We start from the raw sequence: 21671 nt of genomic DNA, 5'->3' as shown, positions 1-21671 counted from the left end.
CCCCTCTTAACCCCTGACACCTGTGCTGCCACGGTGCCACCGCTAAGAGGGCTTCGAAGCTGACGCACATGCAATGCCAGTACTACAAAGTCGCCCGCGGAGGCGACTTGATCCCCATCGTAGGCGAAACGTACCAGAACAGCAGCTACGCGGCCTCGGTGGTGGAGACGGGCCACGCGTACTGGCTCGACCTGGTCAAGGGCGCCGTGGACACTAATACCATCAACTACAACCAAACCTCGCGCCCGGACATCCGAGAGAGCTACGTCTCCCGGTGCGAGGCCACGTTGCGGCTCGGCCTCCCCGCTGCGTCGGACGAGAAGCCGGCCGCGCCCAAGCTGGAGAGGTTTCAGCAGTGGTTTTACCTTGACTCGACGTTGAAGCTTATTGAGGAGAATGTCGTGGTGTGAGCTGTGCGTTTGAGGTGCGATGGGCCTGGGGGGGGTAGGGGGCGCTACCAGGCAAGTTGGGAGGTAAGGTGTAACGTGTTAGCCGGTCTTGGACTCTTGGAAGAAGACATTGATCTACCAAGGCTTCAGCAGGTAATGAAGAATGTAATGACTATGTAAGAACATTCCAAGCTCGCATGTTTTCCTCCTAATTCTCTATGGTAGGTTTGCCGTTTAGTCCGGGTTGTGATGATGTCAAGTTCTGACTCTGCCGAGCTCAGGTTGTATGCCATAGTTACGAGCGCCAGGGGTTCCAAAATGAAGGTTGAGAACATGCCCGTCAAACGCAACATGAGGTGGGAATGTCAATAAATAGAGTGTGAGAGACTTCTCTGCCCACACGAATGGCATCGGACTGCGCACGCGTTCATAGAGACTGGCGTCTGTCGTGGTTGCTCTGTCGTTGTTTAGTGTTTGTTGAGAGTTGAGACTGGAGACTGGAGACTCGAGCACAGTGATTCAAGTGAGGACATACCTCGTCGCTCGATTCGGAGACTCAGAAAACCGTGCGAGTGGTCTCCTTTAACAGAGCCATCGGAGTTAAGACATCACACATGCCGTACAACCACGCATATACATACATCTCCGCCAGTGAGCTCGGGGCGGATTCGGCGATAGGGAGGCTGATGCCACCAGGCATCGGGGTTAATGTCGGCGATAGTCGCATCAGAGGCACGGGAGACGGTATAAATAGAGTGTAGACGGATATAATAGACAGGCTACTTTTTATATATTAACGTATGCGTGCCTTGTATAAACCTGGAATGATGTTTTGCTGCCTTCTGTTAAACCCTCGGGCAGATAGTTGGCCTTATTGACTGCTACCTGCGTGTAAGAGATTAAGAAGCCTGAGAGCACGTTGAGATCCTACTGAACGGTGCACCGCCTTCTCTGAGGACGCTCGCCTCTAACCGACTACACCAGGATATGGTAGATTAGAAGTAAGTGAGCTCTAGTAAGTAAAGGATTCTTCTAATATAGCTGCTGTATTGTATGCTTTATCTTCTGCCGTGTTATATTTTACTCCCGAAACCAAACCAAACCATGAACCATCCCCATAACCTGGCCTAGAGCAAGACGGAAAGCCAGCCCAATCCAAATTGTCTATGGCACCCAGCCAAATGACCTCTTATTCTCCAAAGTCGACTTGTGAAGTCGCTTCAGGCAGGAATCCAACAGAAAAAAGTCGAGCGCATAGTTGATTATAATAAAAAGGGGTGGTTCTTGGGCCCGCCGTCCGTCCTACCCAGTCAAGATAGAGTAGAACGGCGAAGGAAAATATTGAGAGAGGATCCTGCTAAAAAAAAAATACATAACCGCATGCCGTAATATCATGATACCTCCATAAAATGTTGTCAGATCAATAAATAGATACCACCCCCGTAACACATAATGTCGTCCATGCAAGCAGTAAGAAACGCCAGACCAATGATTGAATAATCCTCCGTAATTTCAAAAACAATGCGAAAAAGAAAATAAACTCCAAACATGAACAGCGTACGAAAGTCGTGGGTGGCGATGGTTTGTGCGCATGCGCAACAGACAACCGAGGCCCCTTCAAGGCTGGATATCGGTAGTGGCGCGGACGGACCAGAAATCGTTAAACGACTTGCCGATGTGCTTGAACGAGTTGGTCATGCCCCTCCGGAACGACTTGTGGCGCGGGTGCTTCCCCCGGCCGATCCACAGGTTTTCGAGGGCGCGGGGCGAGGTCCAGAAGACGAGGCCGGCGATGAGCGGGTTGAGGAGGAGACGGCGGAAGTAGGGGACGTCCGGGGCGTGGTGTTTGGTCACGTCGTATTCGAGGAAGAGGACGACGTTGCCGAGGACGTTGAGGAGGCGGACGATGCTGTGTTTGTTAGTGTAAACGGTGGGAGATGCGCAGGACAGTAGACAGTGGAGGGGGGGGGGAAGAAAGAAAAAAAAAAAGGAAAAGGGGGAAAAAAGGGAAACGAAGAGGAAAAAGACGTACAGATGAATGACAAGCATGATTTCGGCAGCTATAACACCCGGATCGTTGACCTTTGGCACAACGACATACATCGGGGGAATGCCGAGAGCGAGGATGGAAAATTCGAGGCCACCGACAACATGGTAGGTCCTGACCTCACGACCTCGGACCCAGACAATGCATAGGATGACACCCATGAGAAGAAAGGCCAGCTACAAAAAGAGTCGTTAGTCAACCGCCAAGTACACGAATTTAACAGGGTAGGACAAGACATGTAAAAGATAAAAAAAAAAAAAAGGAAGAAGAAAAAAAGAAAAAAAAAAACACCCCCCCAACGTACTATGCTCGGCACAACAACCAAAGTATTCTGGCCAAAAAGCCGCCAGAGGAGAATATACGTCACGAAAGCGATGCCAGACCGGAGACAAACGACGGTGTAATGCCCGATGAGGACCAACTGGTACGTCTCGGCGCATTTCGGGTGCAGCTCCCACGCCGAACGCGGCCAGTACTCCTCCTGCGCATGGTCGACGTGGCAGGGCCAGCCGCACCAGCGACACACGCGCACTTTCCGCTCGCCGGCGTCGGTGAGGACGTATTCGCCGGGCGAGAGCTGGCGGAGCCGCACGGCGCAGTCGGCGCAGTGGCCGGCGAGCGGGACGCTGGGGTCCGGGCAGTAGCCCAACGAAGCGGGGCGGTTGGTGATGCCGCCTTGGCCGTTCCGCCGTCCTCCCTGTTCCTGTTCCTGCTCGCCCTCTTGTCCGTCGTTATCGTTACTGTTCACGTCCTCATCATCAGACGAGTTGCCGTCGGCGGGAGGGGGCTGGGCGCGCTGGCTGAGGGGCCAGACGAGGCGGCGGCGCGACTCGTCGTAGCGCATGCAGGTGCGGCAGACGAAGCGCAGCTCGTTGTCGGTGGCGATGGAGCCGAGGCAGATGCGGACGAAGTCGAGGTTGATGAGGTGGCGGTAGAAGCGGTTGGTGCGGCGGAGGGTCTGGAGGTCGCCGAAGCTCAGGTGGGAGCAGATGAGGAACTGAAGCTCCATGGGGAGGTAGAGGAGCGAGGCATATTGGTTGGAGCGGTGGTGGCGGTAGGGGAATGCGAGGGGGGCGAGGGGGGCGATGGTCGTCGTGTTGTTGGAAGTAGCTGCAGCGGATTTCTTGGTCGACGGGACATCTACTGCTGCTTTCACTGCCGTCGTCGAGTCTGCTGTTTTCTCTGTCGCCCTCGGTATGGGCGACGACTTTTCGTCGTGATGCTTTTCGTCGCGATCGTGATGATGGTCATGCCCCGGTGGAGGCTTCTCGGTGTCTTCCTGGTGCTGCGATTCTGCGGAGTCGGAGGCCTCCATCGGGTGGGACAACTAACTAAGGTAGTGGGGCTCGTGTGCAAGTGACGGCGAGGCTTGGCGACAGTTGAGGGGGAGGGGGGAGACCGTGTGAGTGAGTGGTGGAGAAGGACAATAAAAGAAATAGAAATCAAATAAAAAAGCAGGGCTATAAGATCTGGGTTTGGTGTCGAGTCGAGTCGAGGATGGGGAGAGTTGAAAGGAAAGAATATAAACCATAAAACGAAGAAACGACAGACAGAGCTAGCTCGGATGAGCCACCCAAAGAGTTCCGGTTCTGGCCAAGGCCTGATGGGATGGGATGGAGATGGAGATGTAGGTGTAAGATGGGCCAAGAAGGTGGCCAGCCAAGGGCGTTGGTATGTGTATGTGTATGAATCAACATACCTTTTCTTTGCGCCCTCTTGCTCTTGCATGCACGAAGCTATGGCTGTTTGAACCCGTTGGTACCTCGGAACGTCTCCGTCAAAGGTGACCAGAACAGGCATTCATTCGTATGTTGTGAGGGCGGAAGACGAAGAGCCAAGAGTGCAAGAGTCTCGGCGTCGGGCCAAGAAACACCAAGACCTTTTTCTGCTGACAGATGTGGATATGCCGTAGGGTAGGCAATATACAACGTACGTTGTATGGTAGGTAGGGAGGTAACCTACACCTATTATTTCTTGCTATGAATGAAGGAGACAGTTGGATGAGAAACGGGGACGAGGAAGCGGAGGAAGCGGAGGAAGCGAGCAATAAATCGCAGATCAGACAACACTCTTCGGTGTCATGGCTGGTTTAAGAGAATCTAGTCCAGCCCCTGAGAAGCTTGCGGCATTATATTTTATTTTCTCTTTTACTTTTGCCTTTTCTTCTTCTTTTTTTCCCCTTTTTTTTCCTCCTCACACGAGAACGAGGGTAAACGGAGAATAAAACGGAGTCTAATGGCACCAGCCCATCCGTTTGTACACTACACTATCGCATCGGACAGGGTAAAAGGGCCGGCCCAGGTCCAGGACGGTGGGAACATCGAAAAGGTACGTCGGGAGTGACTATTCCTCTCTAAGGTACCTATACGCGTGGCCATGGAACATGTTCTTGGTGGTATAAGTGTATAAGTCGAGCGTTGGCCATGTATTTGGGGGAGTATTCGCACTAAAAAGTCTCGGGTTTACCCGCCTCACGCTTAAGTCACTGTACCGAGAACATGATAATGCTAAACTGTCTCGCCGTACTGATGACAAACACTCAATATGTACCTTGCCTTCTGAAGGCATTCACATCAAGTTAGGACCGATGTAATTACAACGTAATAAAAACTGGGGCTCCCCTTAGTTCCCGCTCGCTTGTCGCGTTGGTTGTTAACCGACTCGGATGACGACAGTGACCTGTTTGTTTTTTGGGTTTCACTTCGTAATCAGAAGTATACCCGTCCGTTCCCGTCCGTTCGCTTCGTTTTCTTTTATTGTTTTCCTCACTTCTACCCCTTCTTTTGCTCTTAATTAATCCCCCCTCCTCCCAACCCCCCGTCTGTCCTGGTATCCCCCTATCATATTCCTCCCCCTCGCCCCCTCGTCCTCACCCCGCCAACCCCGTTTGTTTTATTCGACAGAGCTAGAGACAGGCTGGACCTAGCTACCAGCGGTCACCTGTGCAATAAAAAAAGGTGGTGGGTGGGCAAGGTCAAGGTCACGTATAAGAGAAGATCGAAAATCCCTCAGCCTAAAGAAAATGCCAACTGATGGTTCTGGTTCAGAGAAGAGAAAATAGACCGGCCCACGGCACATGCGACAATCCCAAAATGGGATGCGCTGTGCGACCCCTGGAATTAGAAAACGGGCGACGACTTGCGCCCATATGCCCTGTCGTCCACTGCTGCCCCTGGGAAGGGAGGGGTTGAAAGGGAAGGGAGGGGTTGAAAGGAAAGGGGATCAGGGACATGTCCCCTCATCCACTAGCTAGTAGTAATAGGAACAGCCAGCAGCTGCCCCTTAGTCCAGGGCGCTCGCCCGCCCCTCCATCATGATAAGACGTGGTAAGGCGCCATGCTGCAGGGTTCGCTGCAATGCAGTTGCTGTCCCCCCTTGCGACGACGCCCGCATGGTCGCATGTCCGAATGCCCGCATCCCAGGTGGAGAGTGCTATCATCTATGTGCCATCTATTGACCGTCGCTATACCTCGTCCTGTCTTCCTCATGATGAGGCATCTTTCAGCGGCGGGCTGGGTGGACCTGGACGGTCCCTTCTGCAGCTCAACCGCTGCCCAGTTATGCAGTAAGTAGTAACCTGCAACCCGGGTACAGGTACACCGTACACCGTACACCGTTACAGGACGACACAACATTGTCCGAGATAAGGACAGCCTGTCACTGACCGCCATAACGGACGTCTCGGGACCTGACCGAGATAAGGTATGCAGCTCCCTCCTCCCAGCAGCGAGCCTATCATCTGCGTATTTCCGAGCTCGTGTTCGCAAGCGTAGGCTGAAATGGAATGTGAAGAAAAAAACAACAGGAAAAAAAAGGAAGGAGGGAGACAAGGTTGTAAGGAACAAAGTCGGACCATCTGCAGACTGCATCAGAGACTCACTCGCTCGGGGTTGTGGGAGAGTCATTGGACTGTGTCGACACAGTCGGGCCGGCATCCATTCAGCATCCGCCGGAATTGCTCCCTCCCTGATTTTCACCCTTCTCCCTTCCCTCCTCCTCGTGCTCCGAAAAATACTCGAATCCTTTCGGCACCGGCGCTTCTTGGCCGTCTGGACCTTCCGCGCCCGGGTCGGCGTCGGCTTCCACCACCGGTTCCGGCACTTCTCTCGACCGTAGCTCCTCCGTCTTCGGCCGCCGCCGCTGCTGCTGCTGCTGCTGCTGCGCCGTCCCCGGTCCCGGCCGCAACACGCTAGTCATCCACCTCGCCCACTCCCAAGGCCGGCCCTCCGCCGGCACCGAATTAAAGTACTCCCACCCCATAACGCCGCCAAACTCGGCATGTCTTGCCCGCAACCCCAGCAGCACCGGCCCCGCCACCTCGCACGGCACCCACCCGCGCCCGTTCTCCGGGCTCGTCAGGAACCCAACCACGAGCTTGCGCGCCGCCCACCCTTTCGCGACCATCATCTCGTAGAGCAGCGGCGACGCCACGTCCCCCCACCCGTTGTAGAACTGGGCGTTATACCACGCGACCTCGTCCCCGCGCATCAGCTCCAGCACCTCGTAGTCGAACCCGCTGAGGTTACGCTCGGCGTCCAGCATGGCGAGAGCAACCGGCGCCATGGAGATAATGAACCCCCGCCCGAAATCGGCCCGGATGCGGTCAATCAGCCGCAGGATCCCCGCGAGGCTCATCGGCTCCTCGACGTCCAGGTCGATGCCGTCCAGGCCGTGGTGGCGCATCACGTCGCGCAGCGGAGCCCAGTAGCGCTCGAAGGCCGCGGCGTCGCCGTCCAGCTTGGCGTAGGTGCCCCGGGCTGCGCCGCCGAGCATGCCCATCACCCGAATGCCGGCGGCTTGGAGGGCGCGCAGCTCGGCCCACAGCGTGGCGAAGCGCGGGTGCGACGGGTGGTGGTCGTTGAGGGTGATCTTGGCCGGGTCGTCGTTGATGTGGAGGGCCGCTACGATGACGTGGGTGACGCTGATGCCCGGCTGGGTGAGGATGGGCAGGATCGAGATGGGTCTGCCGTCGCGGGTGTGGTGCGTCTGGTAGTAGGTGATGACCCGAGGGAGCCACGCGTCCCTTGCCCCGCCTTGGGGGGGAACGGGAGGCATGGCGGCCGGACGGCGGTGGGCCGGGGGGGGGGGGGGGGGGGGGGGGGAGAAGAAGAGAACTGGGGGTCGAGTTGTGATGACTTGTTTGGTCAATGAAAATTATGAAAATTATGAAAATTGGTCTTCGTAAGGCCCAAGCGGCCTCACCAGGGTGGCCGGCCTGAGCTAACTTAGTGGGCAAGCTAGGTACAAAAGGTGACCTCGAGGACAAGGAAAAAGAAAGGGAAAAAAGAACTGGAAGAATGAACACTGAATGACCTCAATCTCCTCGCGATAATTTAGGGGAAACCGTTCGCGCTCCACTCAAGAAACGCTGCGGAGTAATTACAGTGCACAGGTCTGTCGCTGGCGGGTGACCTCCACTGACGTACAGGGGGTCCCACAGAAGACGGCGCTGTAGTACACGATGAATAATGAGTAATAACAATAATTACGCGTCCTCTTTCAACTTTCAACACAGTTACCCCGCGTTTTCACATGAAGACAATCGAGTCAGTCACTTGGATATTCAACGTCCTCCCCCGCGGTGGCAGCGCTGTTACCCCGCCCGGTCCATGGTTCATGGTTCATGGATCCCCCAAACAACATAGCGAACTGTTCGGCATCACGCCTCTCGCCACCTCTAACCAAGTGCGACAACACACAGCTCATGGTTGCGACGCCAGGTGATCTCCAAAGACCTCGCACCCCTGTTGTATTTACTACCTTATAAAATACACCTTCTAGCCCACTTTATCCTATCTGCCTAGCTCACTGCGTGCACGAGACTGACACCATAAGACGACATAAGCTCCCTCTGCTATTCCTCTGCCTCATCGTGATGCAGCCAGGACAGGATAGGGACATGTATTGTGTTGATCAACGAATACGCCCCGTGTGGGAAACCGAAAGGTATGAGCTCTATGCGGTGCAGGGAAGTGTATGTTACAGAGAACGTGATTCTGCAGTAGCCGATGGGCCCATGATCATTTGGACGAGTTCTCGTCAAGGAAACCTCTTGTTCCTTATTCGTATTGCGCAGACTAATTACAGCACAGATGCCAGTCGTCATCTTAATAAAATATCTTAACTCACAGAAGCTATACATAGGGTATCTCCCCCGTCCACATACCACGCACAAGCAACAGGTTGTGGCCATGACATGCGGGTTCACCAAAGAATGTATAAAGGCAAATTCGTCCGCAGCCGTAGTTGCGCAAAAAGACCTTGCGTAAAAACGGGAGACATATCATATCGAAACAAAAATCAAGCATGACTAGAGTTTAGCCAAGGCTAAAATTGAAGGGAAGAGGCATAAAGGAAATGACAAACAAATGTTTCATCAGCCACGGTTAACAAATTGCAAAAGATAGCGGTGCTTAACACTTGTCTCACGGCGAGTAGCAACCCCCCATCATAGACAAGAATCAACCATAACTCCTGCCAACTAACCATGGTGGCGACGATGATGAATATGTCCATGCAGATGGCGCTTAGCTACGCTGTCAGCATGAGCAGACGGGGCCACTGTAACTGTTGTCGTCGAATCATAGTACTCAGTAACGTAGACAACCTCCTCGTCCCAGTAGATAACAGACACCTTGTCTCCCTCCGTGACCACCTGGGTTGAATAAAACGACTTGGTGGGCTCTGCGGGTGGCTCAGGGGCCCATGTCGTTTCCGGGAATTCCGGTTCGGGGAAGGCTTCAGACGATACAAGATCCACAGCCGCATTGAAGTCTGGCTGGATCTCGGGAAGAGCCTCAGATGTAGGAACGGGCTCGGGAAGAACAATTGCGATCTCTGAGGTGATGGGGTTGGGTGCCAGACTGGGTACGGGGGAGTCCTCTACGGGCGCGTCGCCTCCGTATTCTTTGGTGCCGTCTTCATAGATGATGGGCACATTGCCGGGAAGGGAGCGCAGAGGACCCTCGACATCTTCGGTGGACAGAATGCTGGGTACCTCCATGGTGCATTCTCGGGCCTCCTCCTCGGATATAATGTCGAAAATGGGACAGTCCAAGATATTGCCTGAGTTTGCAGTGCAAGTATCGAGAGCCTGTTGCAAGAAATCTTCGTCCCATCCCGTCATGAAGTCGCCATGGTAACCCCAGCCTGCAGACAGGGTCAAGTCAGCAACCAGGCGTGAGCAGACTAACGGACGGCGGGAAGAGACTTACCGAGACTGTCACCATTGGCCATTACGAACCTGCCGTTTCGGCCATTGAAAGCCTTCACATTCCAGACGGTCTCGAAGAGCATGGTGGGCATGTGGACGGGGAAGTCATCAGGACATTGACCGGCGCGGAGCATATCGGGATAGGCCATGTGAGATCGGTGATCTTCCGAGCCGAGGTCCTTGCCATTCCAACACGAGGGGAAGGTGATCTCTGTCCGGATGCCATTCGGGCAGTTCGCGTCAATGAAGGCTTTGTCGGGGATTGTGTGCCGATACAGGGTTGGCTCAGGGTTTCCGGCATAGTTGAGGCAGTTGAAACCCATGGAACGCTCCCCCAAAGACTCCTGAGTTGTGAGGCCCTTGCTGTACCATTGGTCGGCAGGTGGGTCGGGCTGGGTAAGGTCCCAAGTGGACCAGTTTCGGCGGTTGGAGTTTCCAGCAATCATGCGAAAGCCAGCTGGGAAAGCCGTCAGGTTATCCAAATGGAACTGGTAGTACCTGAAGCAAAGAGCAAGTTAGAAAGGTCCAGGTCCCTAACATGACGGCACAGGGAGGTGCGAGAATCGAACGGTGCCTGCTGAATGGCTCATCGCAAACAGGGGAAGACAGGATGACTTACGCGAGCATACCGCCAACCTGTTCGACCAGCTCAAACTCGCCGGTCTCACCATCCTGAAAGTACATCGAGGGGTGCCAATACGCCGACTTGTCCTGAGTCACACGGCACGACGTACACTGTCCATTTCGAAGGTCGTCGTAAGTCGCATGCATGGAGATTCCTATCAATCTGGTTTAGTAGCCGCCGGAGTGTAGAAACAAGAAAAAAAAAAAGAAAAAAAAAGACAAATGCGGGAAGAACCGTTGTGAGCACTTACCAGACGAGCCGTGAATAGAGTGAACATGCAGAGCCGGCTCTCCAGGAGAAACAATAGGATCAATTCTGCCAAGGGCAACCCGACCCTGGCATTCCATACGGAAGAATGCCTCGGCCTTCAGGGCCAGGGGGGCCACCAGCAGAGCGAACTGTAGAAGATTCATTGCGACGGGCAGAGGAATCTGGAAAATGGTGATGGAAACGGATGAAGCGTACTGTCCCGTGCGACGAGCTCGAACAACAAAACAAGGGCCAGTGTCGTGATGAATGTCGGGGTCCTGCCCGTAGAGTATGTCACGACAGCGTACCCTTAGGAGTTGGTTTCCGGTCCGTGGACAAAGAGAGACCTCTGGCCAGTTGGAGACGAACACTCGAGGCCTGGTGAATAAGAGTGGTTGCCTTGCAAGGGCTTGTTCGTATCTCTGTCGTGGGCAAAGTTGATATAAAGCCTTAGATGAGACTGACTTGCGGAATCAGTATTCCACGTGGCTCAGAGTAGACCGTCGTTGGGTTGCAGTTGTTGCTCTCTGATATGAGACGAAGAATCACACCGGAGGATAATCAATGGACGTTGCTCTGGAATGAGTCGCCTGGGCCCAGGAGGGGGTGAAAAACGAAGGTCGGCAAAAGTTGGATGGCGAAAAACCAGCAGAGAGCCAGTTATGCGAGGGTGATCAGGCTGACCCAAGGTCGAATCAACTGTTCTCGTCGCGCTGGAAAAAAAGAAAAGAAAAAAACTGTTTCTGAGTATGGGCGAAATGAATGCGATCAACACGAGTGGACGAGTGAGTTCGAGGACCAAGGAGCGGATCAGACCAAGCCCCTAGGGAGTGGAGGGGTGAGGTTGTATTTACAGGAAAAGGGATCTGAAGGAGTGTTGAGAATGGGAGAGAGAATGAGTGTCAAGTACGGTAACTCGAGAGGTGGCGCACAAGGGAGAATAGTCGAAGAATGAGCGGTTCCGACAGAAACGAGAGTAAGAAACACGAACGAAGATTTCAACACGTCAAAGTTGAGAGGTTGGAAGGTGGAAAGTGGAAGGTGGAAGGGGCGACGGAAGTCACGAGAAAAAGGGCGAGTGAAACGGGCAGGCGTGGGAAGGAAGAGAGGAGAAGTGGTAACTTCAGGGAAGGAACGTCCCAGTGATTAGTACACACACCGGGGGTAGCAGGAGGCGCAGAAAGATGCAGAAGACGCGGTGGCCGTCTCGGTACTTCACCCACACGAGGAAGCCAGGAATATCGAAAGGGGTGTACGGAGTAATTACAGATAGCGGGACATCACACGCCAAGACTCTTGGTCGCAAAGGCACGACCGCCATTAAGCATAGGACTAGGGAAGAAGAGAACGGGTAATTTAAGGGGTACACAGAAAGCCAAGACTCAGGGTCCATATGACAGGGGTGTTGTGCCGCCACACCCGGTTGTGACGAACGGTGAAAGCCCCTTGAGAATGCAACGGTGGTATACATTGTATTCGAAGGCGTGGAACATGACCTAATTCATCGACTTTAACTGCTCCCTACGTACGTGTACCTTTCGATAAACCATTTCTGCAATTCTCATGTTCTGTCAGATATTGCCATGCTATTTTTCATGTGGTCTTATAACGTAGGCGGCAAGTGCCTAGAAGATCCCTCAAGATGCGCCGCAGAATGTTGGGTCGCCGCCTCTCTTGTGAATTAATTCAGCAGTAACGGTACATGTAGTATGATATGGTGTTGGACTCGTGGTTGAGCCTTTCAGTCCATTTTTGTCCAAGTTGCTTACAAGTTACTACCGTACCTTTACCCACGACACACAAGGATTGGTGTCCGTGTACATGTTCATGCGGATACTCAGGTAGCGAGAAGACAAACATGACCACAACCACAAACACTTGGTATCATACTACGATGCGAGTGCTCCCGAGGGGAACCAAGTTTTTCGAGCGTCATGAATTTGATTGTACTACGAAGTATTGAGTAGTGTTTTCTGCAGTGTTTTAGACAAGCTATTCGCGGCGACGAGGACGAGTGAAAGGCAAACGCCAAGTAGTAGCGTGCTTCGGGGGAAATGACGAGGGGCAGCTTGGAGCGCCAAATCTGGGGACAAGAGGGGGGCAGGCACCTGACCCATCCATGGCTGTTTTACCCTATTGGTCAGCTGCACTCTCCCCTGTGACCATGATCAACGCCAGGAACGCCAGGAACGCCAGGGGCATGTCAGGGGTGGCTTGGCAACCCGTCCCAAGCTGTCGGGCGTAACTTTTGGTGGCTGTAGTACGTCGCAGAGATGCCTTCTCGTTCACTCCGGAGGTAGTATTAGGAAATCATGAAATCACCAATACAGATAGGATTGAACGACGAGGTGTCTCCCGATGAGACTTAGAATATACTGAGTACCTTATGTGTACTCGGTATCGTGATTGAATACTGGCTAAATTCGTCCACAAGGCGAGAGATACCGAGGACGTCCTACAACGCCGGCCAAGCCTGGCATTTCCGGGGAGGCCTAGTCATTAATCTCATTCCGTCCTGTCCATGCTCCTATTCGCGCAGATCGCGGTTTTAATGTTATATTACCTACCTTATCTGTCTGTTCGAATACAACGTCGTTGTACTGTGTACATACGCGGGTTGTGCCTTGGCGGCGATCATCCCACTAGCCGCAAATAAGATTGTTAAACCGACTTCATGGACAAAAAGACAAAACAAACTGGCTTCGCTATATGCACCCCAGGAATAACTCTCTTATTCTGTAGGCGGAAGGGACCGGTCAGTCCTCAGGGGAGCGCGTAGAGGAGCATCCTTTCCCTAGCCCGTTGCAAGTGCCAAGTTCTCTAGATGCTATTATTCGTACCTTACCGGGAGTCACTAGGCGTTAGTTGTCCTTGGATTATAGCCTATCATTGCTCCGTTTATATCGACAAGATGTGTGGCTATCCTTGGATATCAGACTATCCTAACTTTTGGCCCGGAGGTAGTTAGTATAGCTAATAAGACGTAAGTACGGATAAGATATATTACTAGTGTAAAATTTGTATGAATATATATAAATGCGATTAATTAGACTGCGTATCTATGCCTGCCTATACTACCTAGTAAAACTAAGAAGTCCTGGTCCTGAAATACGTTCACGGATACTATTGCTATGGAAGGGGTCCTGCTATATAGAAGAGGCACTGCTATATGGAAGAAGTTCTGCTATATGGAAGAAGTTCTGCTATATAGAAGAAGTCAGCTTTTCGTCACGGTATCGTGGAAGAGATCTACCTACCTCTGCTACTGTGGAAGAAGTCCTGGTCCCTGGAAGAAGCCCTGGAAAAAGAAAAAGTCTTGGAAGAAGTCCTGCTGTGGAAGAAGTCCTGGTTCCTGAAAGAAGTCCTGGAAGAAGTCTTGCTGTGGAAGAAGTCAGCTTTTTATCACGAAGTGGAAGGACTCTGCTTACCTCTGCTATTATTATAGGAGGGCTGTTGTTGTAGGAGGGCTGTTGTTGTAGGAGGGCTGTTGTTGTAGGAGGGCTGTTGTTGTAGGAGGGCTGTTGTTGTAGGAGGGCTGTTGTTGTAGGAGGGCTTTGTGTGGAAAAGGAAGTAATCTATTATAAATATTCTTAGTTATATTCCAAGTTACTAAGAAAACATATACTAAAATAAATAAATAATTAAGTCCTAACTTCTAAGCTATATTATAGCTCTTCTGCTAGACCTATGTTAAAACTTTAAAGAGAATATTAGTCCTAGATTTTTCATTTATCTAGGGTTTTATTTTTACAATATTTACTATTTTATAGAATAAAATAGCAGGGGTCTAAAAAGCAGTGTTTTAGTGTAAAGTGGTGTCCGAAAGGGGGGGCGTCCGATTGGGTAGGGTGGGGACTTATCAAACGAACGGTGTTTGTATAGGGAAATATCGTATAGGCAGGACCACGACGTGGTCTATAGGGGATCCAGGGGGGATCCACTCCCTAACTAAGGGCTTCGGACCTCGGGTATTAGGATATAATAGGGGCGGATACCGGAAAAGACCGGATAGGATCTAAATAATATAATATCTATAATAGAGTCTTTACCACCTAAATTAAGGGCATAAGAGACTTATATAGATATAACTTAATATAATATATATATATATAATATTTCTACTCTACTAAGTTAATTATCTAAGTGCCTTTTAACGTACGATAGTTATAAGCCCGGTTTATAACGCCTAAATAATAGATATTAATAAGGCTACCCCTATTCTACTATAAAAGTAATCACGTTTATATAAGCACTCTTAAATAACTACTATTAACCTAATTAGAGTAATTAAGAGATTAATTAACCTACCTATTAATTAACTAACCGATAAACTAGTAAAGATATCTTCTAATATATTTAACGCCGAATAAAAGGCGGCCGCTACTACCCTTATTAACTAAAGGGATTAGGTAGTATAGGAGTACGCTATACGCGGTAAATCTGCCTCCTACTAGGATAACTATTCTAATCTAAAGCTAAGCGATAAAGAGGCTAACGCGTATCTCCTCCCTATACCTACGCCGCCTAACGTCCGTAAATATAAGGCCCTCGCCGTAGACCCTAATATAGCGGAGGAGGCTACGGTTACTCCGTCCTCCACTATCACGCTAAAGGACGATAAGGCTATGGACGCTATAGACGCCGGTACTATTATAGCGGCTACGGCCGCCGGTAAGAAAAAGACGGCCGCCCGCCGGAAGGTTACGACTACGGCCGTAACGAAAGAACTAATAACTAGGACGCCTATGTCTATTAACGACCTCTTTAAAAAGGGGTATACACGCTACCTATAAGATCGCCGCGTATACCGCGAGGAAAAGGCAGACTATAATATATAGTAGAAGGAGTTTAATAAGGTACGCTCCTATATTAAAGAGACTATCTATACTATATTATATAACCTCCTCGCCTAGTTATAGGATAATACCGTAAATAACCTACAGGCTTAGATTACTCTCCTAAACGCGCACGTAGGACTAACCCCTATAGACCTCCGTAAGGAAGCCTTAGTCCTATATCGATAATATACTACGCTTAAAAAGGCTATACCTAAGGATATAGACGGCTAGGTTATAAGCTAGAAAATAGCGATAATACACTATAAATATATGGGCGTTTTAGAGCTATAAGCACGGACTATTAAGTAGAGAACGCGTTAAAAGCCTTTAGACTTATCGCCTAAGAATAGGGTAATAACTACCTAGTAAATAACTACGATAAGATTACGGAAAATAAGCTAATGATTAACGACTTCGTAAAGGCTTTAAGGGCGGTTCTTAGTAATACAAAAAGCCTATAATCCTCCGCTATAAAGCCTAGAGTCGGGAGAGACACCTTTAATACCCTTAGAAACCTCCCCGATGCTAAGGATACTACTAATAATAAAGATAATAAGAAGCGTCCTTATAGTAATATATCCGTAAAGGCTATCCCTCCCGTAATAAGGAGGCCTTATAAGATATATAAGAACCCCTATACTACCGCCGCCTATTAGTACGTAAAGCCGGATATATGCCTTTATACCTAGCGCGGCCGCGAAGATATTATAAAGGTTATAGAAAAGAAGATACGTAACTATAGTTTTAAAAGCCGCGTGGACACCGCGATATAGAAAAGGCGGGAAGCCTTAGGGGCTATTATCGTTAATAAAATAAAGGAAGTCTAGGAAAATTAACTCTATAATACTACGCCTATTATAACTACTACACCGCACTAATAGAATCGGGGGGTTACCACTCTATCCGTAAGTATAGTTTTAAAAGACCTTTCCATTACCGTGAGTATACGGCTAGGCGTCTACCCCTCGTAAGATAAGAGGGTAGCGCGCCTTTATACGATAATACTATTAAGATTATGATAAGAATATGGGGTATCTCTTTCTATTAACTAAGCTAGAGCGCTATTATACTACGCAATCCTAGACTTAGGATTATTAATCTATATCTTTAATAATTAAGGCCGTTTTACGGCTATTAGAATACCTATAGATACTTTATTATCCCTTTAAGTGGGTACTTATAAGGCTTCTATCCTCGGATACAGAGACGTTAAGCTACGTATATAATCCTTATTAGGTATAAAGAGGCTACTACGCCTCTATAACGTCGTATACTATAAGGAATTCATTACTAATATAGTCTCGGAACGCTAGCTACGTCTATAAGGTTACCGCTAGGATACCGTAAACGATACTATTATTAGCTCCGCCGATAACCGGCCTATCTATAAGCTACTAGATATCCACGGCTAGTATATAATCGAGCGCGCGGAAGCCACGGCCGCCACTACGTTCGCGGTCTTAGTAAGGCACCCCCGCGATAATCCGTATAGAAGATCACGATAACCGCGGTAACCGTAGAAGACTATAGTATAACGGTAGTATAAACGCCTCGGCTACTACGGTACCGATACTCTCGTAAAGATCGTCGACGCCACTTAGGGGGTAAAGATAAAAGGACCTTATATAACGGACTATAACGCGTGTAGATAATTATAAGTGCCTATATAGATTCAGTGGATACTATCCTTTTATCAGTTAAAGCCCGGAGAGGCCTTAGCTATTAATTTTCACGATCTAGAAGAGTCGGAATCGCTAGGCGGCCTATATAAGTCTATTATATTTATTATAGATATACACATAGATTATACGTAGGATTACTACCTATAGAAAAAAGACTAAGGCTTTATTCTGCACGCGTTAAAAGACGTTTTTACCCTATTTAAGACCTCATTCGATATTAGGCCACGAGTTCTGCGGGCTAATTCTAAGTTATTTTAGCACCTAGAAATCTTTACTTTCCTCGCTACTAAGGGGGTAAAAGGCTAACCGTCGGTACTATACTTATAGGATTAAAACGGCGTTATAGAACGGATTAAAGGTATCGTTAAGAGAAGGGCGAGGGCTATAAGGATTAGAGCTAATCTGCCTATATCTATCTAGCCTAAGATCTTTAAGACTATTATATATCTATATAATAAGACGCCACGATATATTAACGACTAGCGAACGCTATACAAAGGCCTATACAGCCGTTAATCTAACCTTATACACTTATAAGCTTACGGCTATAAAGCCTTTATAAAAACGCGCGATACTTAAGCTAAAAGAAACCGCCTATAAAGGCTAGAACCAAAGGTATAGATCGGTTATTATATCGGATACTAATTCTTAAATAGCTTCCGTATTTAGCTACTATACCTAACGGATATTATCACTCTAAGAGACGTGGTCTTTAACGAAGACGAGATAGTTTAAGGCAGGATTAAAACGCTATAAGCTATAGCTTCCGCTAAGGAAATCAGGGAACGCCTATTATCTATCCGTATTACCTAATCTAATAAGACCGCGAATAGGCTACTATTAAGGGGCATAGCCGTAAACGTATTAGATCTCAAGTCGGAAGACTCTAACACTACCACTATTACTATGGATAAAGGCGAGGCTATCGCTATTACTATAAAAGAGGCTATTACTACTACTATAGACTATATTACTTGTTACGAGGTTCTAAATCTATAGCCTAATACTTAGGCTATAGATTTAGAACCTTATAACTCTAACGCTACCGCTATTACTATGGACACTACTATTACTATAGAAGAAGACTATACTACTGCTATTACTACGGGCGAAGGTAATAATACCGCTATTATTATAGGCTAGGAAGAGGCTACCGCTATTACTACGGAAGAGGCTACCGCTATTACTACGGACACTTTACGGTTTACCACTACGAGGTTTAAACTGTTTCCCACGCCTCTAATATCCCCGGAAGATCCTACGCGCGCGTTCCTTATAGCGCTAGCGGTAGTTAGGGGCGCTAAGGTAGAAGAATACAATAACTACTAACGGATAGCTATAGATACCCTTAGGGGGTGCCTGTTAGCCGTACACCTATCGGCCGCGCGCCTATCTATCGCGAGAACTATTATAAGCCTATACACGACTAAGAAGGTATGGAATAATAATACCTAAAAGGCGTTCTTTAATACTAGAAGGACTTATAACCCTATACACGGGAGGAAGTAAGCTATTAACGACGGTAACGTTATCGGCGTTAGTACTATAGATCCCTCTCCCTTTAACGCCTGCCTATCGCGTTTAACCCGTAAGGATCTCCCGCCTCCGTTAAACCACTACCGCGATACACGCCTATACCTATTACAGAAGTGGTGGTTATAGGCTAAGGGGGAATACTAATATACCTAACCGGCAAATCCCTGGCTAGCTAGTACTATAGAACCTATAAGCCAGGCTTTTCTTGAGGGGTGACCTTTAGGTATAGAAAATACGGTGTAATAAAGATATCTTCTCTAAGCTAAGGGGGCGCGCTCCCGGGACTTAAGTATTCTACGGGTAAACCCCGTGGAATCCTTGGCTCCTACGTATAGGAACCCGGGGGATTCCCCGGTATTCACTAATTATACCCTAGGGAAGCTATAGTATACCCTAAAAGTACATATAGCGTACCCTATAGGTATTATAGCTTATACTATAGTACCGCTAGGGTACTCCGTAGTACGCCTTAGTATTCCCGGTAGAATCTAGGGCGTATTAAATACCCCGGGTAATAAAGCCCTGTATCACGCGGGCTTTCCCCGGTAACTACGATAGCCTTACTTAAGGCGCGTCGCGGTTATACTAGTAAACTGCGGTATAGTTAGGGAGGATAAAAAGGAAATATTCTTACACGGCGGTGCCTTAATAACGACCGCTGCCGTTACTATCTACGGCCTATCTAGGCGAAGATAAGATATAAGAAAAGAAAATAAAATAAAGCCGACGCCGCGGCCTTCCTTCCTACCGTGTTCTTTAGTAAAACCTAAGGCGAGCGAGTAATTAGATAGAATACACGGAAATAAATATACTAAACCCGTTATCGTATTTTATCGTATTCCCTAGTAAAGACTTATTAGTCTTAGTATCTATACTACCTAACTATATAGTTACTCGAGTATAGTAATCTTATCCTTATTAATAGTAGGCTTAGGAATATCTATTAGGATTCCCTATTACGTTAGCGGTGTTTATAGAACTAGCGCGGCCTTATCTAAGGTAATTTCGGCGGCTTATACTTTAACTTCCGCGCGACTAGCGGCGAATATTATCTTTAGGCTAATAGTTAAGCGACCGGACTATATAGTTTCTAGGGCTATATAGTAGCGGATAATAGCGATAGCCTTATCTTAATCGGAGGTAAGTAAGTTTACTAGGGTATCCCGGTGGGCCTTAGTTAATTAGTTATCGGAGGAGAGCGGCGTGACGGCTATTATTCTTCCTATACGCTATATTATAAGTAGTAGCGGTAGGTCCGCCGCGTTTTATATAATATCGCTAGTAAGCCTATCTTTTAGCTAGGCGAGGAGGAAGTTTACCACCGGGATTAGGAGGTAGATAGCGTGTTCACGCTAGCGAATAATAGTAATACTCTATTTATCCTTAGTAATATATTCCTCCGCGGGTTAGATACCCGTAATCCTTAGCTTAGTGCCGAAGTTCTTAATAATATCTTATATAGCCTTTTCTATATTAGGCGACCCTATTACTCGCTTAGTTAGGTGCTTAGTAGCGGAGTTAACGGGGGCCGAGCGCTTAGTAGATAGTATAAATAAGGGTTTTTCGCCGGTACGAACTATAGCAAGGAACTCTTAGACTATAGGCATACTATAAGCGGGTTCCTTACCCTTTTCGGTGGGTAGCCCTTAGATAAACTTCCGGATAAGCTTATTAGTCCTATTAGTTTATTTAGCGTACTATACTAGGTTCCTCTTGAGGTCAGGATACACTATAGTTCCTTAGGCTTTTATAGTAACTATATCGTATACTACCTTAAAAAGGTATACGTGGTCGTGGATATACTATACTATAAAGCCTAGGACTACCGCGCTCGCTAGTTTCTTAGGTGTTTTAGGCTAAGGAATATTAGCAGACGATAAGGCGACCGCGGTATTTACCGCCTTAGCCTCGGCCTTTAGGTTAATAAATATAGCCGAATAAGGGCTAGTTATAGCGGTAGGAGAGTCGGCGGTATTAGTGGTATAAGCGGTTTAGGGGGTTTTAACGAATTTACCCGTATAGTTACGGAGAGTATCGGGGTCTTATACTAGAATATATTCCTTAAACGGAGCGTCTGGCTAGTCCTATAATACTATATCCTTATTAATATCTAGTATATACTTAGGCTAGGGATACTACCTAATGATATCTCTGGCTTTACCTTCGGTAACACTTTAATTCGCCTTAGGATACTCGGCTAGAATAAAAACTATACGGTCTAAGTCCTAAGTCTCGGGATAATCGTAGCCTTAGTTCTATATAAAACGATAGAATACGGCGAGCTTATCCTTATACGCCTCCTTCCACACGCTAAAACGCGTGCGTAGGGTGGAGAGTTTATGCTTAAGTCGTTCTTCTCCGCTATATAACGTAACGACCCGGAAATATCCCTTTTTAGTAAGCCCGTATCCTACTTTTTTAGGGTTCTTAAAAGCCTTCTTAAAAGTATTACGGTATTTAGTATCTTTTAACGGCTAGTACGAGCTAGAGAACAGAACCGCGAAGTATACCGCGGTTACTTACGTGCTCTACGATTATCGCGGCGGTATAGGGAGATAAAGGTAATCGGAGAAAAAGGGGGAGGTAGAAAGGGGATACCTTATAGAATAACGAAGATACGATAAGGGAAAATAGTAAACCAGAAGAGCGAAATAGAGGTTTCCGAGCGTAGTAAGGGAAAAGGGAGAGCGGAGGAAAACTTAAGGATATAAGCGATATTATTTCGCTAGTGCTTAGTAGGACGCCGTGGTAACCGTGGTTATTATAACGGTGGATAAAAGGTATATATAGGTTATAGTCCTTTTATTCCTACTATTCCCTAGTATTCCCTAGCGTTTCTGGTTATTACCTAGGGCGGCGATAATATTTATCTTATATTATATTACCGGCGTGCCTCGTAACGCCTTAGTAGTCTCCTAGTTCCACTATATTTCCTGTGGTTCTTTAACGTTTCCTAGCTATAGCACCCTTAGAACCGTTTTCTTTAAGGCTATCCTTAGATTAACTAAGGTTTTTATCTAAACCTTAAAGATATTAATCCGTTAATTAGCTCCTACGCCTCTATAGCTTCTTCTGGTATCCGATTAGTTATA

At 48.4% G+C, this 21671-nt stretch overlaps 5 protein-coding genes across 5 annotated transcripts in view; 1 reads left to right on the top strand and 4 right to left on the bottom strand.

The window, feature by feature from the left end:
• The window catches only part of SODALDRAFT_148981 (inorganic pyrophosphatase), a 1568-nt gene extending 834 nt beyond the window's left edge, over positions 1–734 (top strand). Inside the window, exons 3-4 of the mRNA XM_028606840.1 lie at positions 81–610; positions 671–734. Coding sequence (XP_028466747.1) covers positions 81–410 — 330 coding nt within the window. The 3' untranslated portion in view covers positions 411–610; positions 671–734. The remainder of the gene's footprint in view (positions 1–80; positions 611–670) is intronic.
• Positions 735–2006: 1272 nt separating this feature from the next.
• SODALDRAFT_323434 (hypothetical protein) lies at positions 2007–3751 on the bottom strand (the record flags this gene model as incomplete). Its single annotated transcript, XM_028609802.1, has 3 exons — positions 2007–2298; positions 2422–2612; positions 2741–3751. The coding sequence occupies 3 exons, from the start codon at positions 3749–3751 to the stop codon at positions 2007–2009; spliced, it is 1494 nt and encodes a 497-aa protein (XP_028466746.1).
• A 2672-nt stretch (positions 3752–6423) lies between these two features.
• On the bottom strand, positions 6424–7491 carry SODALDRAFT_255478 (chitinase; the record flags this gene model as incomplete). Its single annotated transcript, XM_028607436.1, has 1 exon — positions 6424–7491. A coding segment is annotated over one exon (1068 nt), but the record flags the coding sequence as incomplete, so codon positions are not given.
• A 1426-nt stretch (positions 7492–8917) lies between these two features.
• SODALDRAFT_275518 (hypothetical protein) lies at positions 8918–10687 on the bottom strand (the record flags this gene model as incomplete). The annotated part of the gene is made up of 4 exons (XM_028607984.1): positions 8918–9585; positions 9651–10147; positions 10269–10428; positions 10525–10687. 4 exons carry the CDS (start codon positions 10685–10687, stop codon positions 8918–8920), a joined length of 1488 nt encoding a protein of 495 aa, XP_028466744.1.
• A 1473-nt stretch (positions 10688–12160) lies between these two features.
• On the bottom strand, positions 12161–13003 carry SODALDRAFT_358770 (hypothetical protein; the record flags this gene model as incomplete). The annotated part of the gene is made up of 5 exons (XM_028614123.1): positions 12161–12261; positions 12325–12359; positions 12530–12606; positions 12687–12778; positions 12955–13003. 5 exons carry the CDS (start codon positions 13001–13003, stop codon positions 12161–12163), a joined length of 354 nt encoding a protein of 117 aa, XP_028466743.1.
• Between the last annotated feature and the right edge of the window lie 8668 nt (positions 13004–21671).

This window comes from Sodiomyces alkalinus (assembly GCF_003711515.1).
Source record: "Sodiomyces alkalinus F11 unplaced genomic scaffold SODALscaffold_4, whole genome shotgun sequence".
Taxonomy (NCBI): domain Eukaryota; kingdom Fungi; phylum Ascomycota; class Sordariomycetes; order Glomerellales; family Plectosphaerellaceae; genus Sodiomyces; species Sodiomyces alkalinus.
The sequence above is the reverse complement of the archived record's forward strand: the minus strand, read 5'-3'. Positions and strand labels throughout refer to the sequence as shown.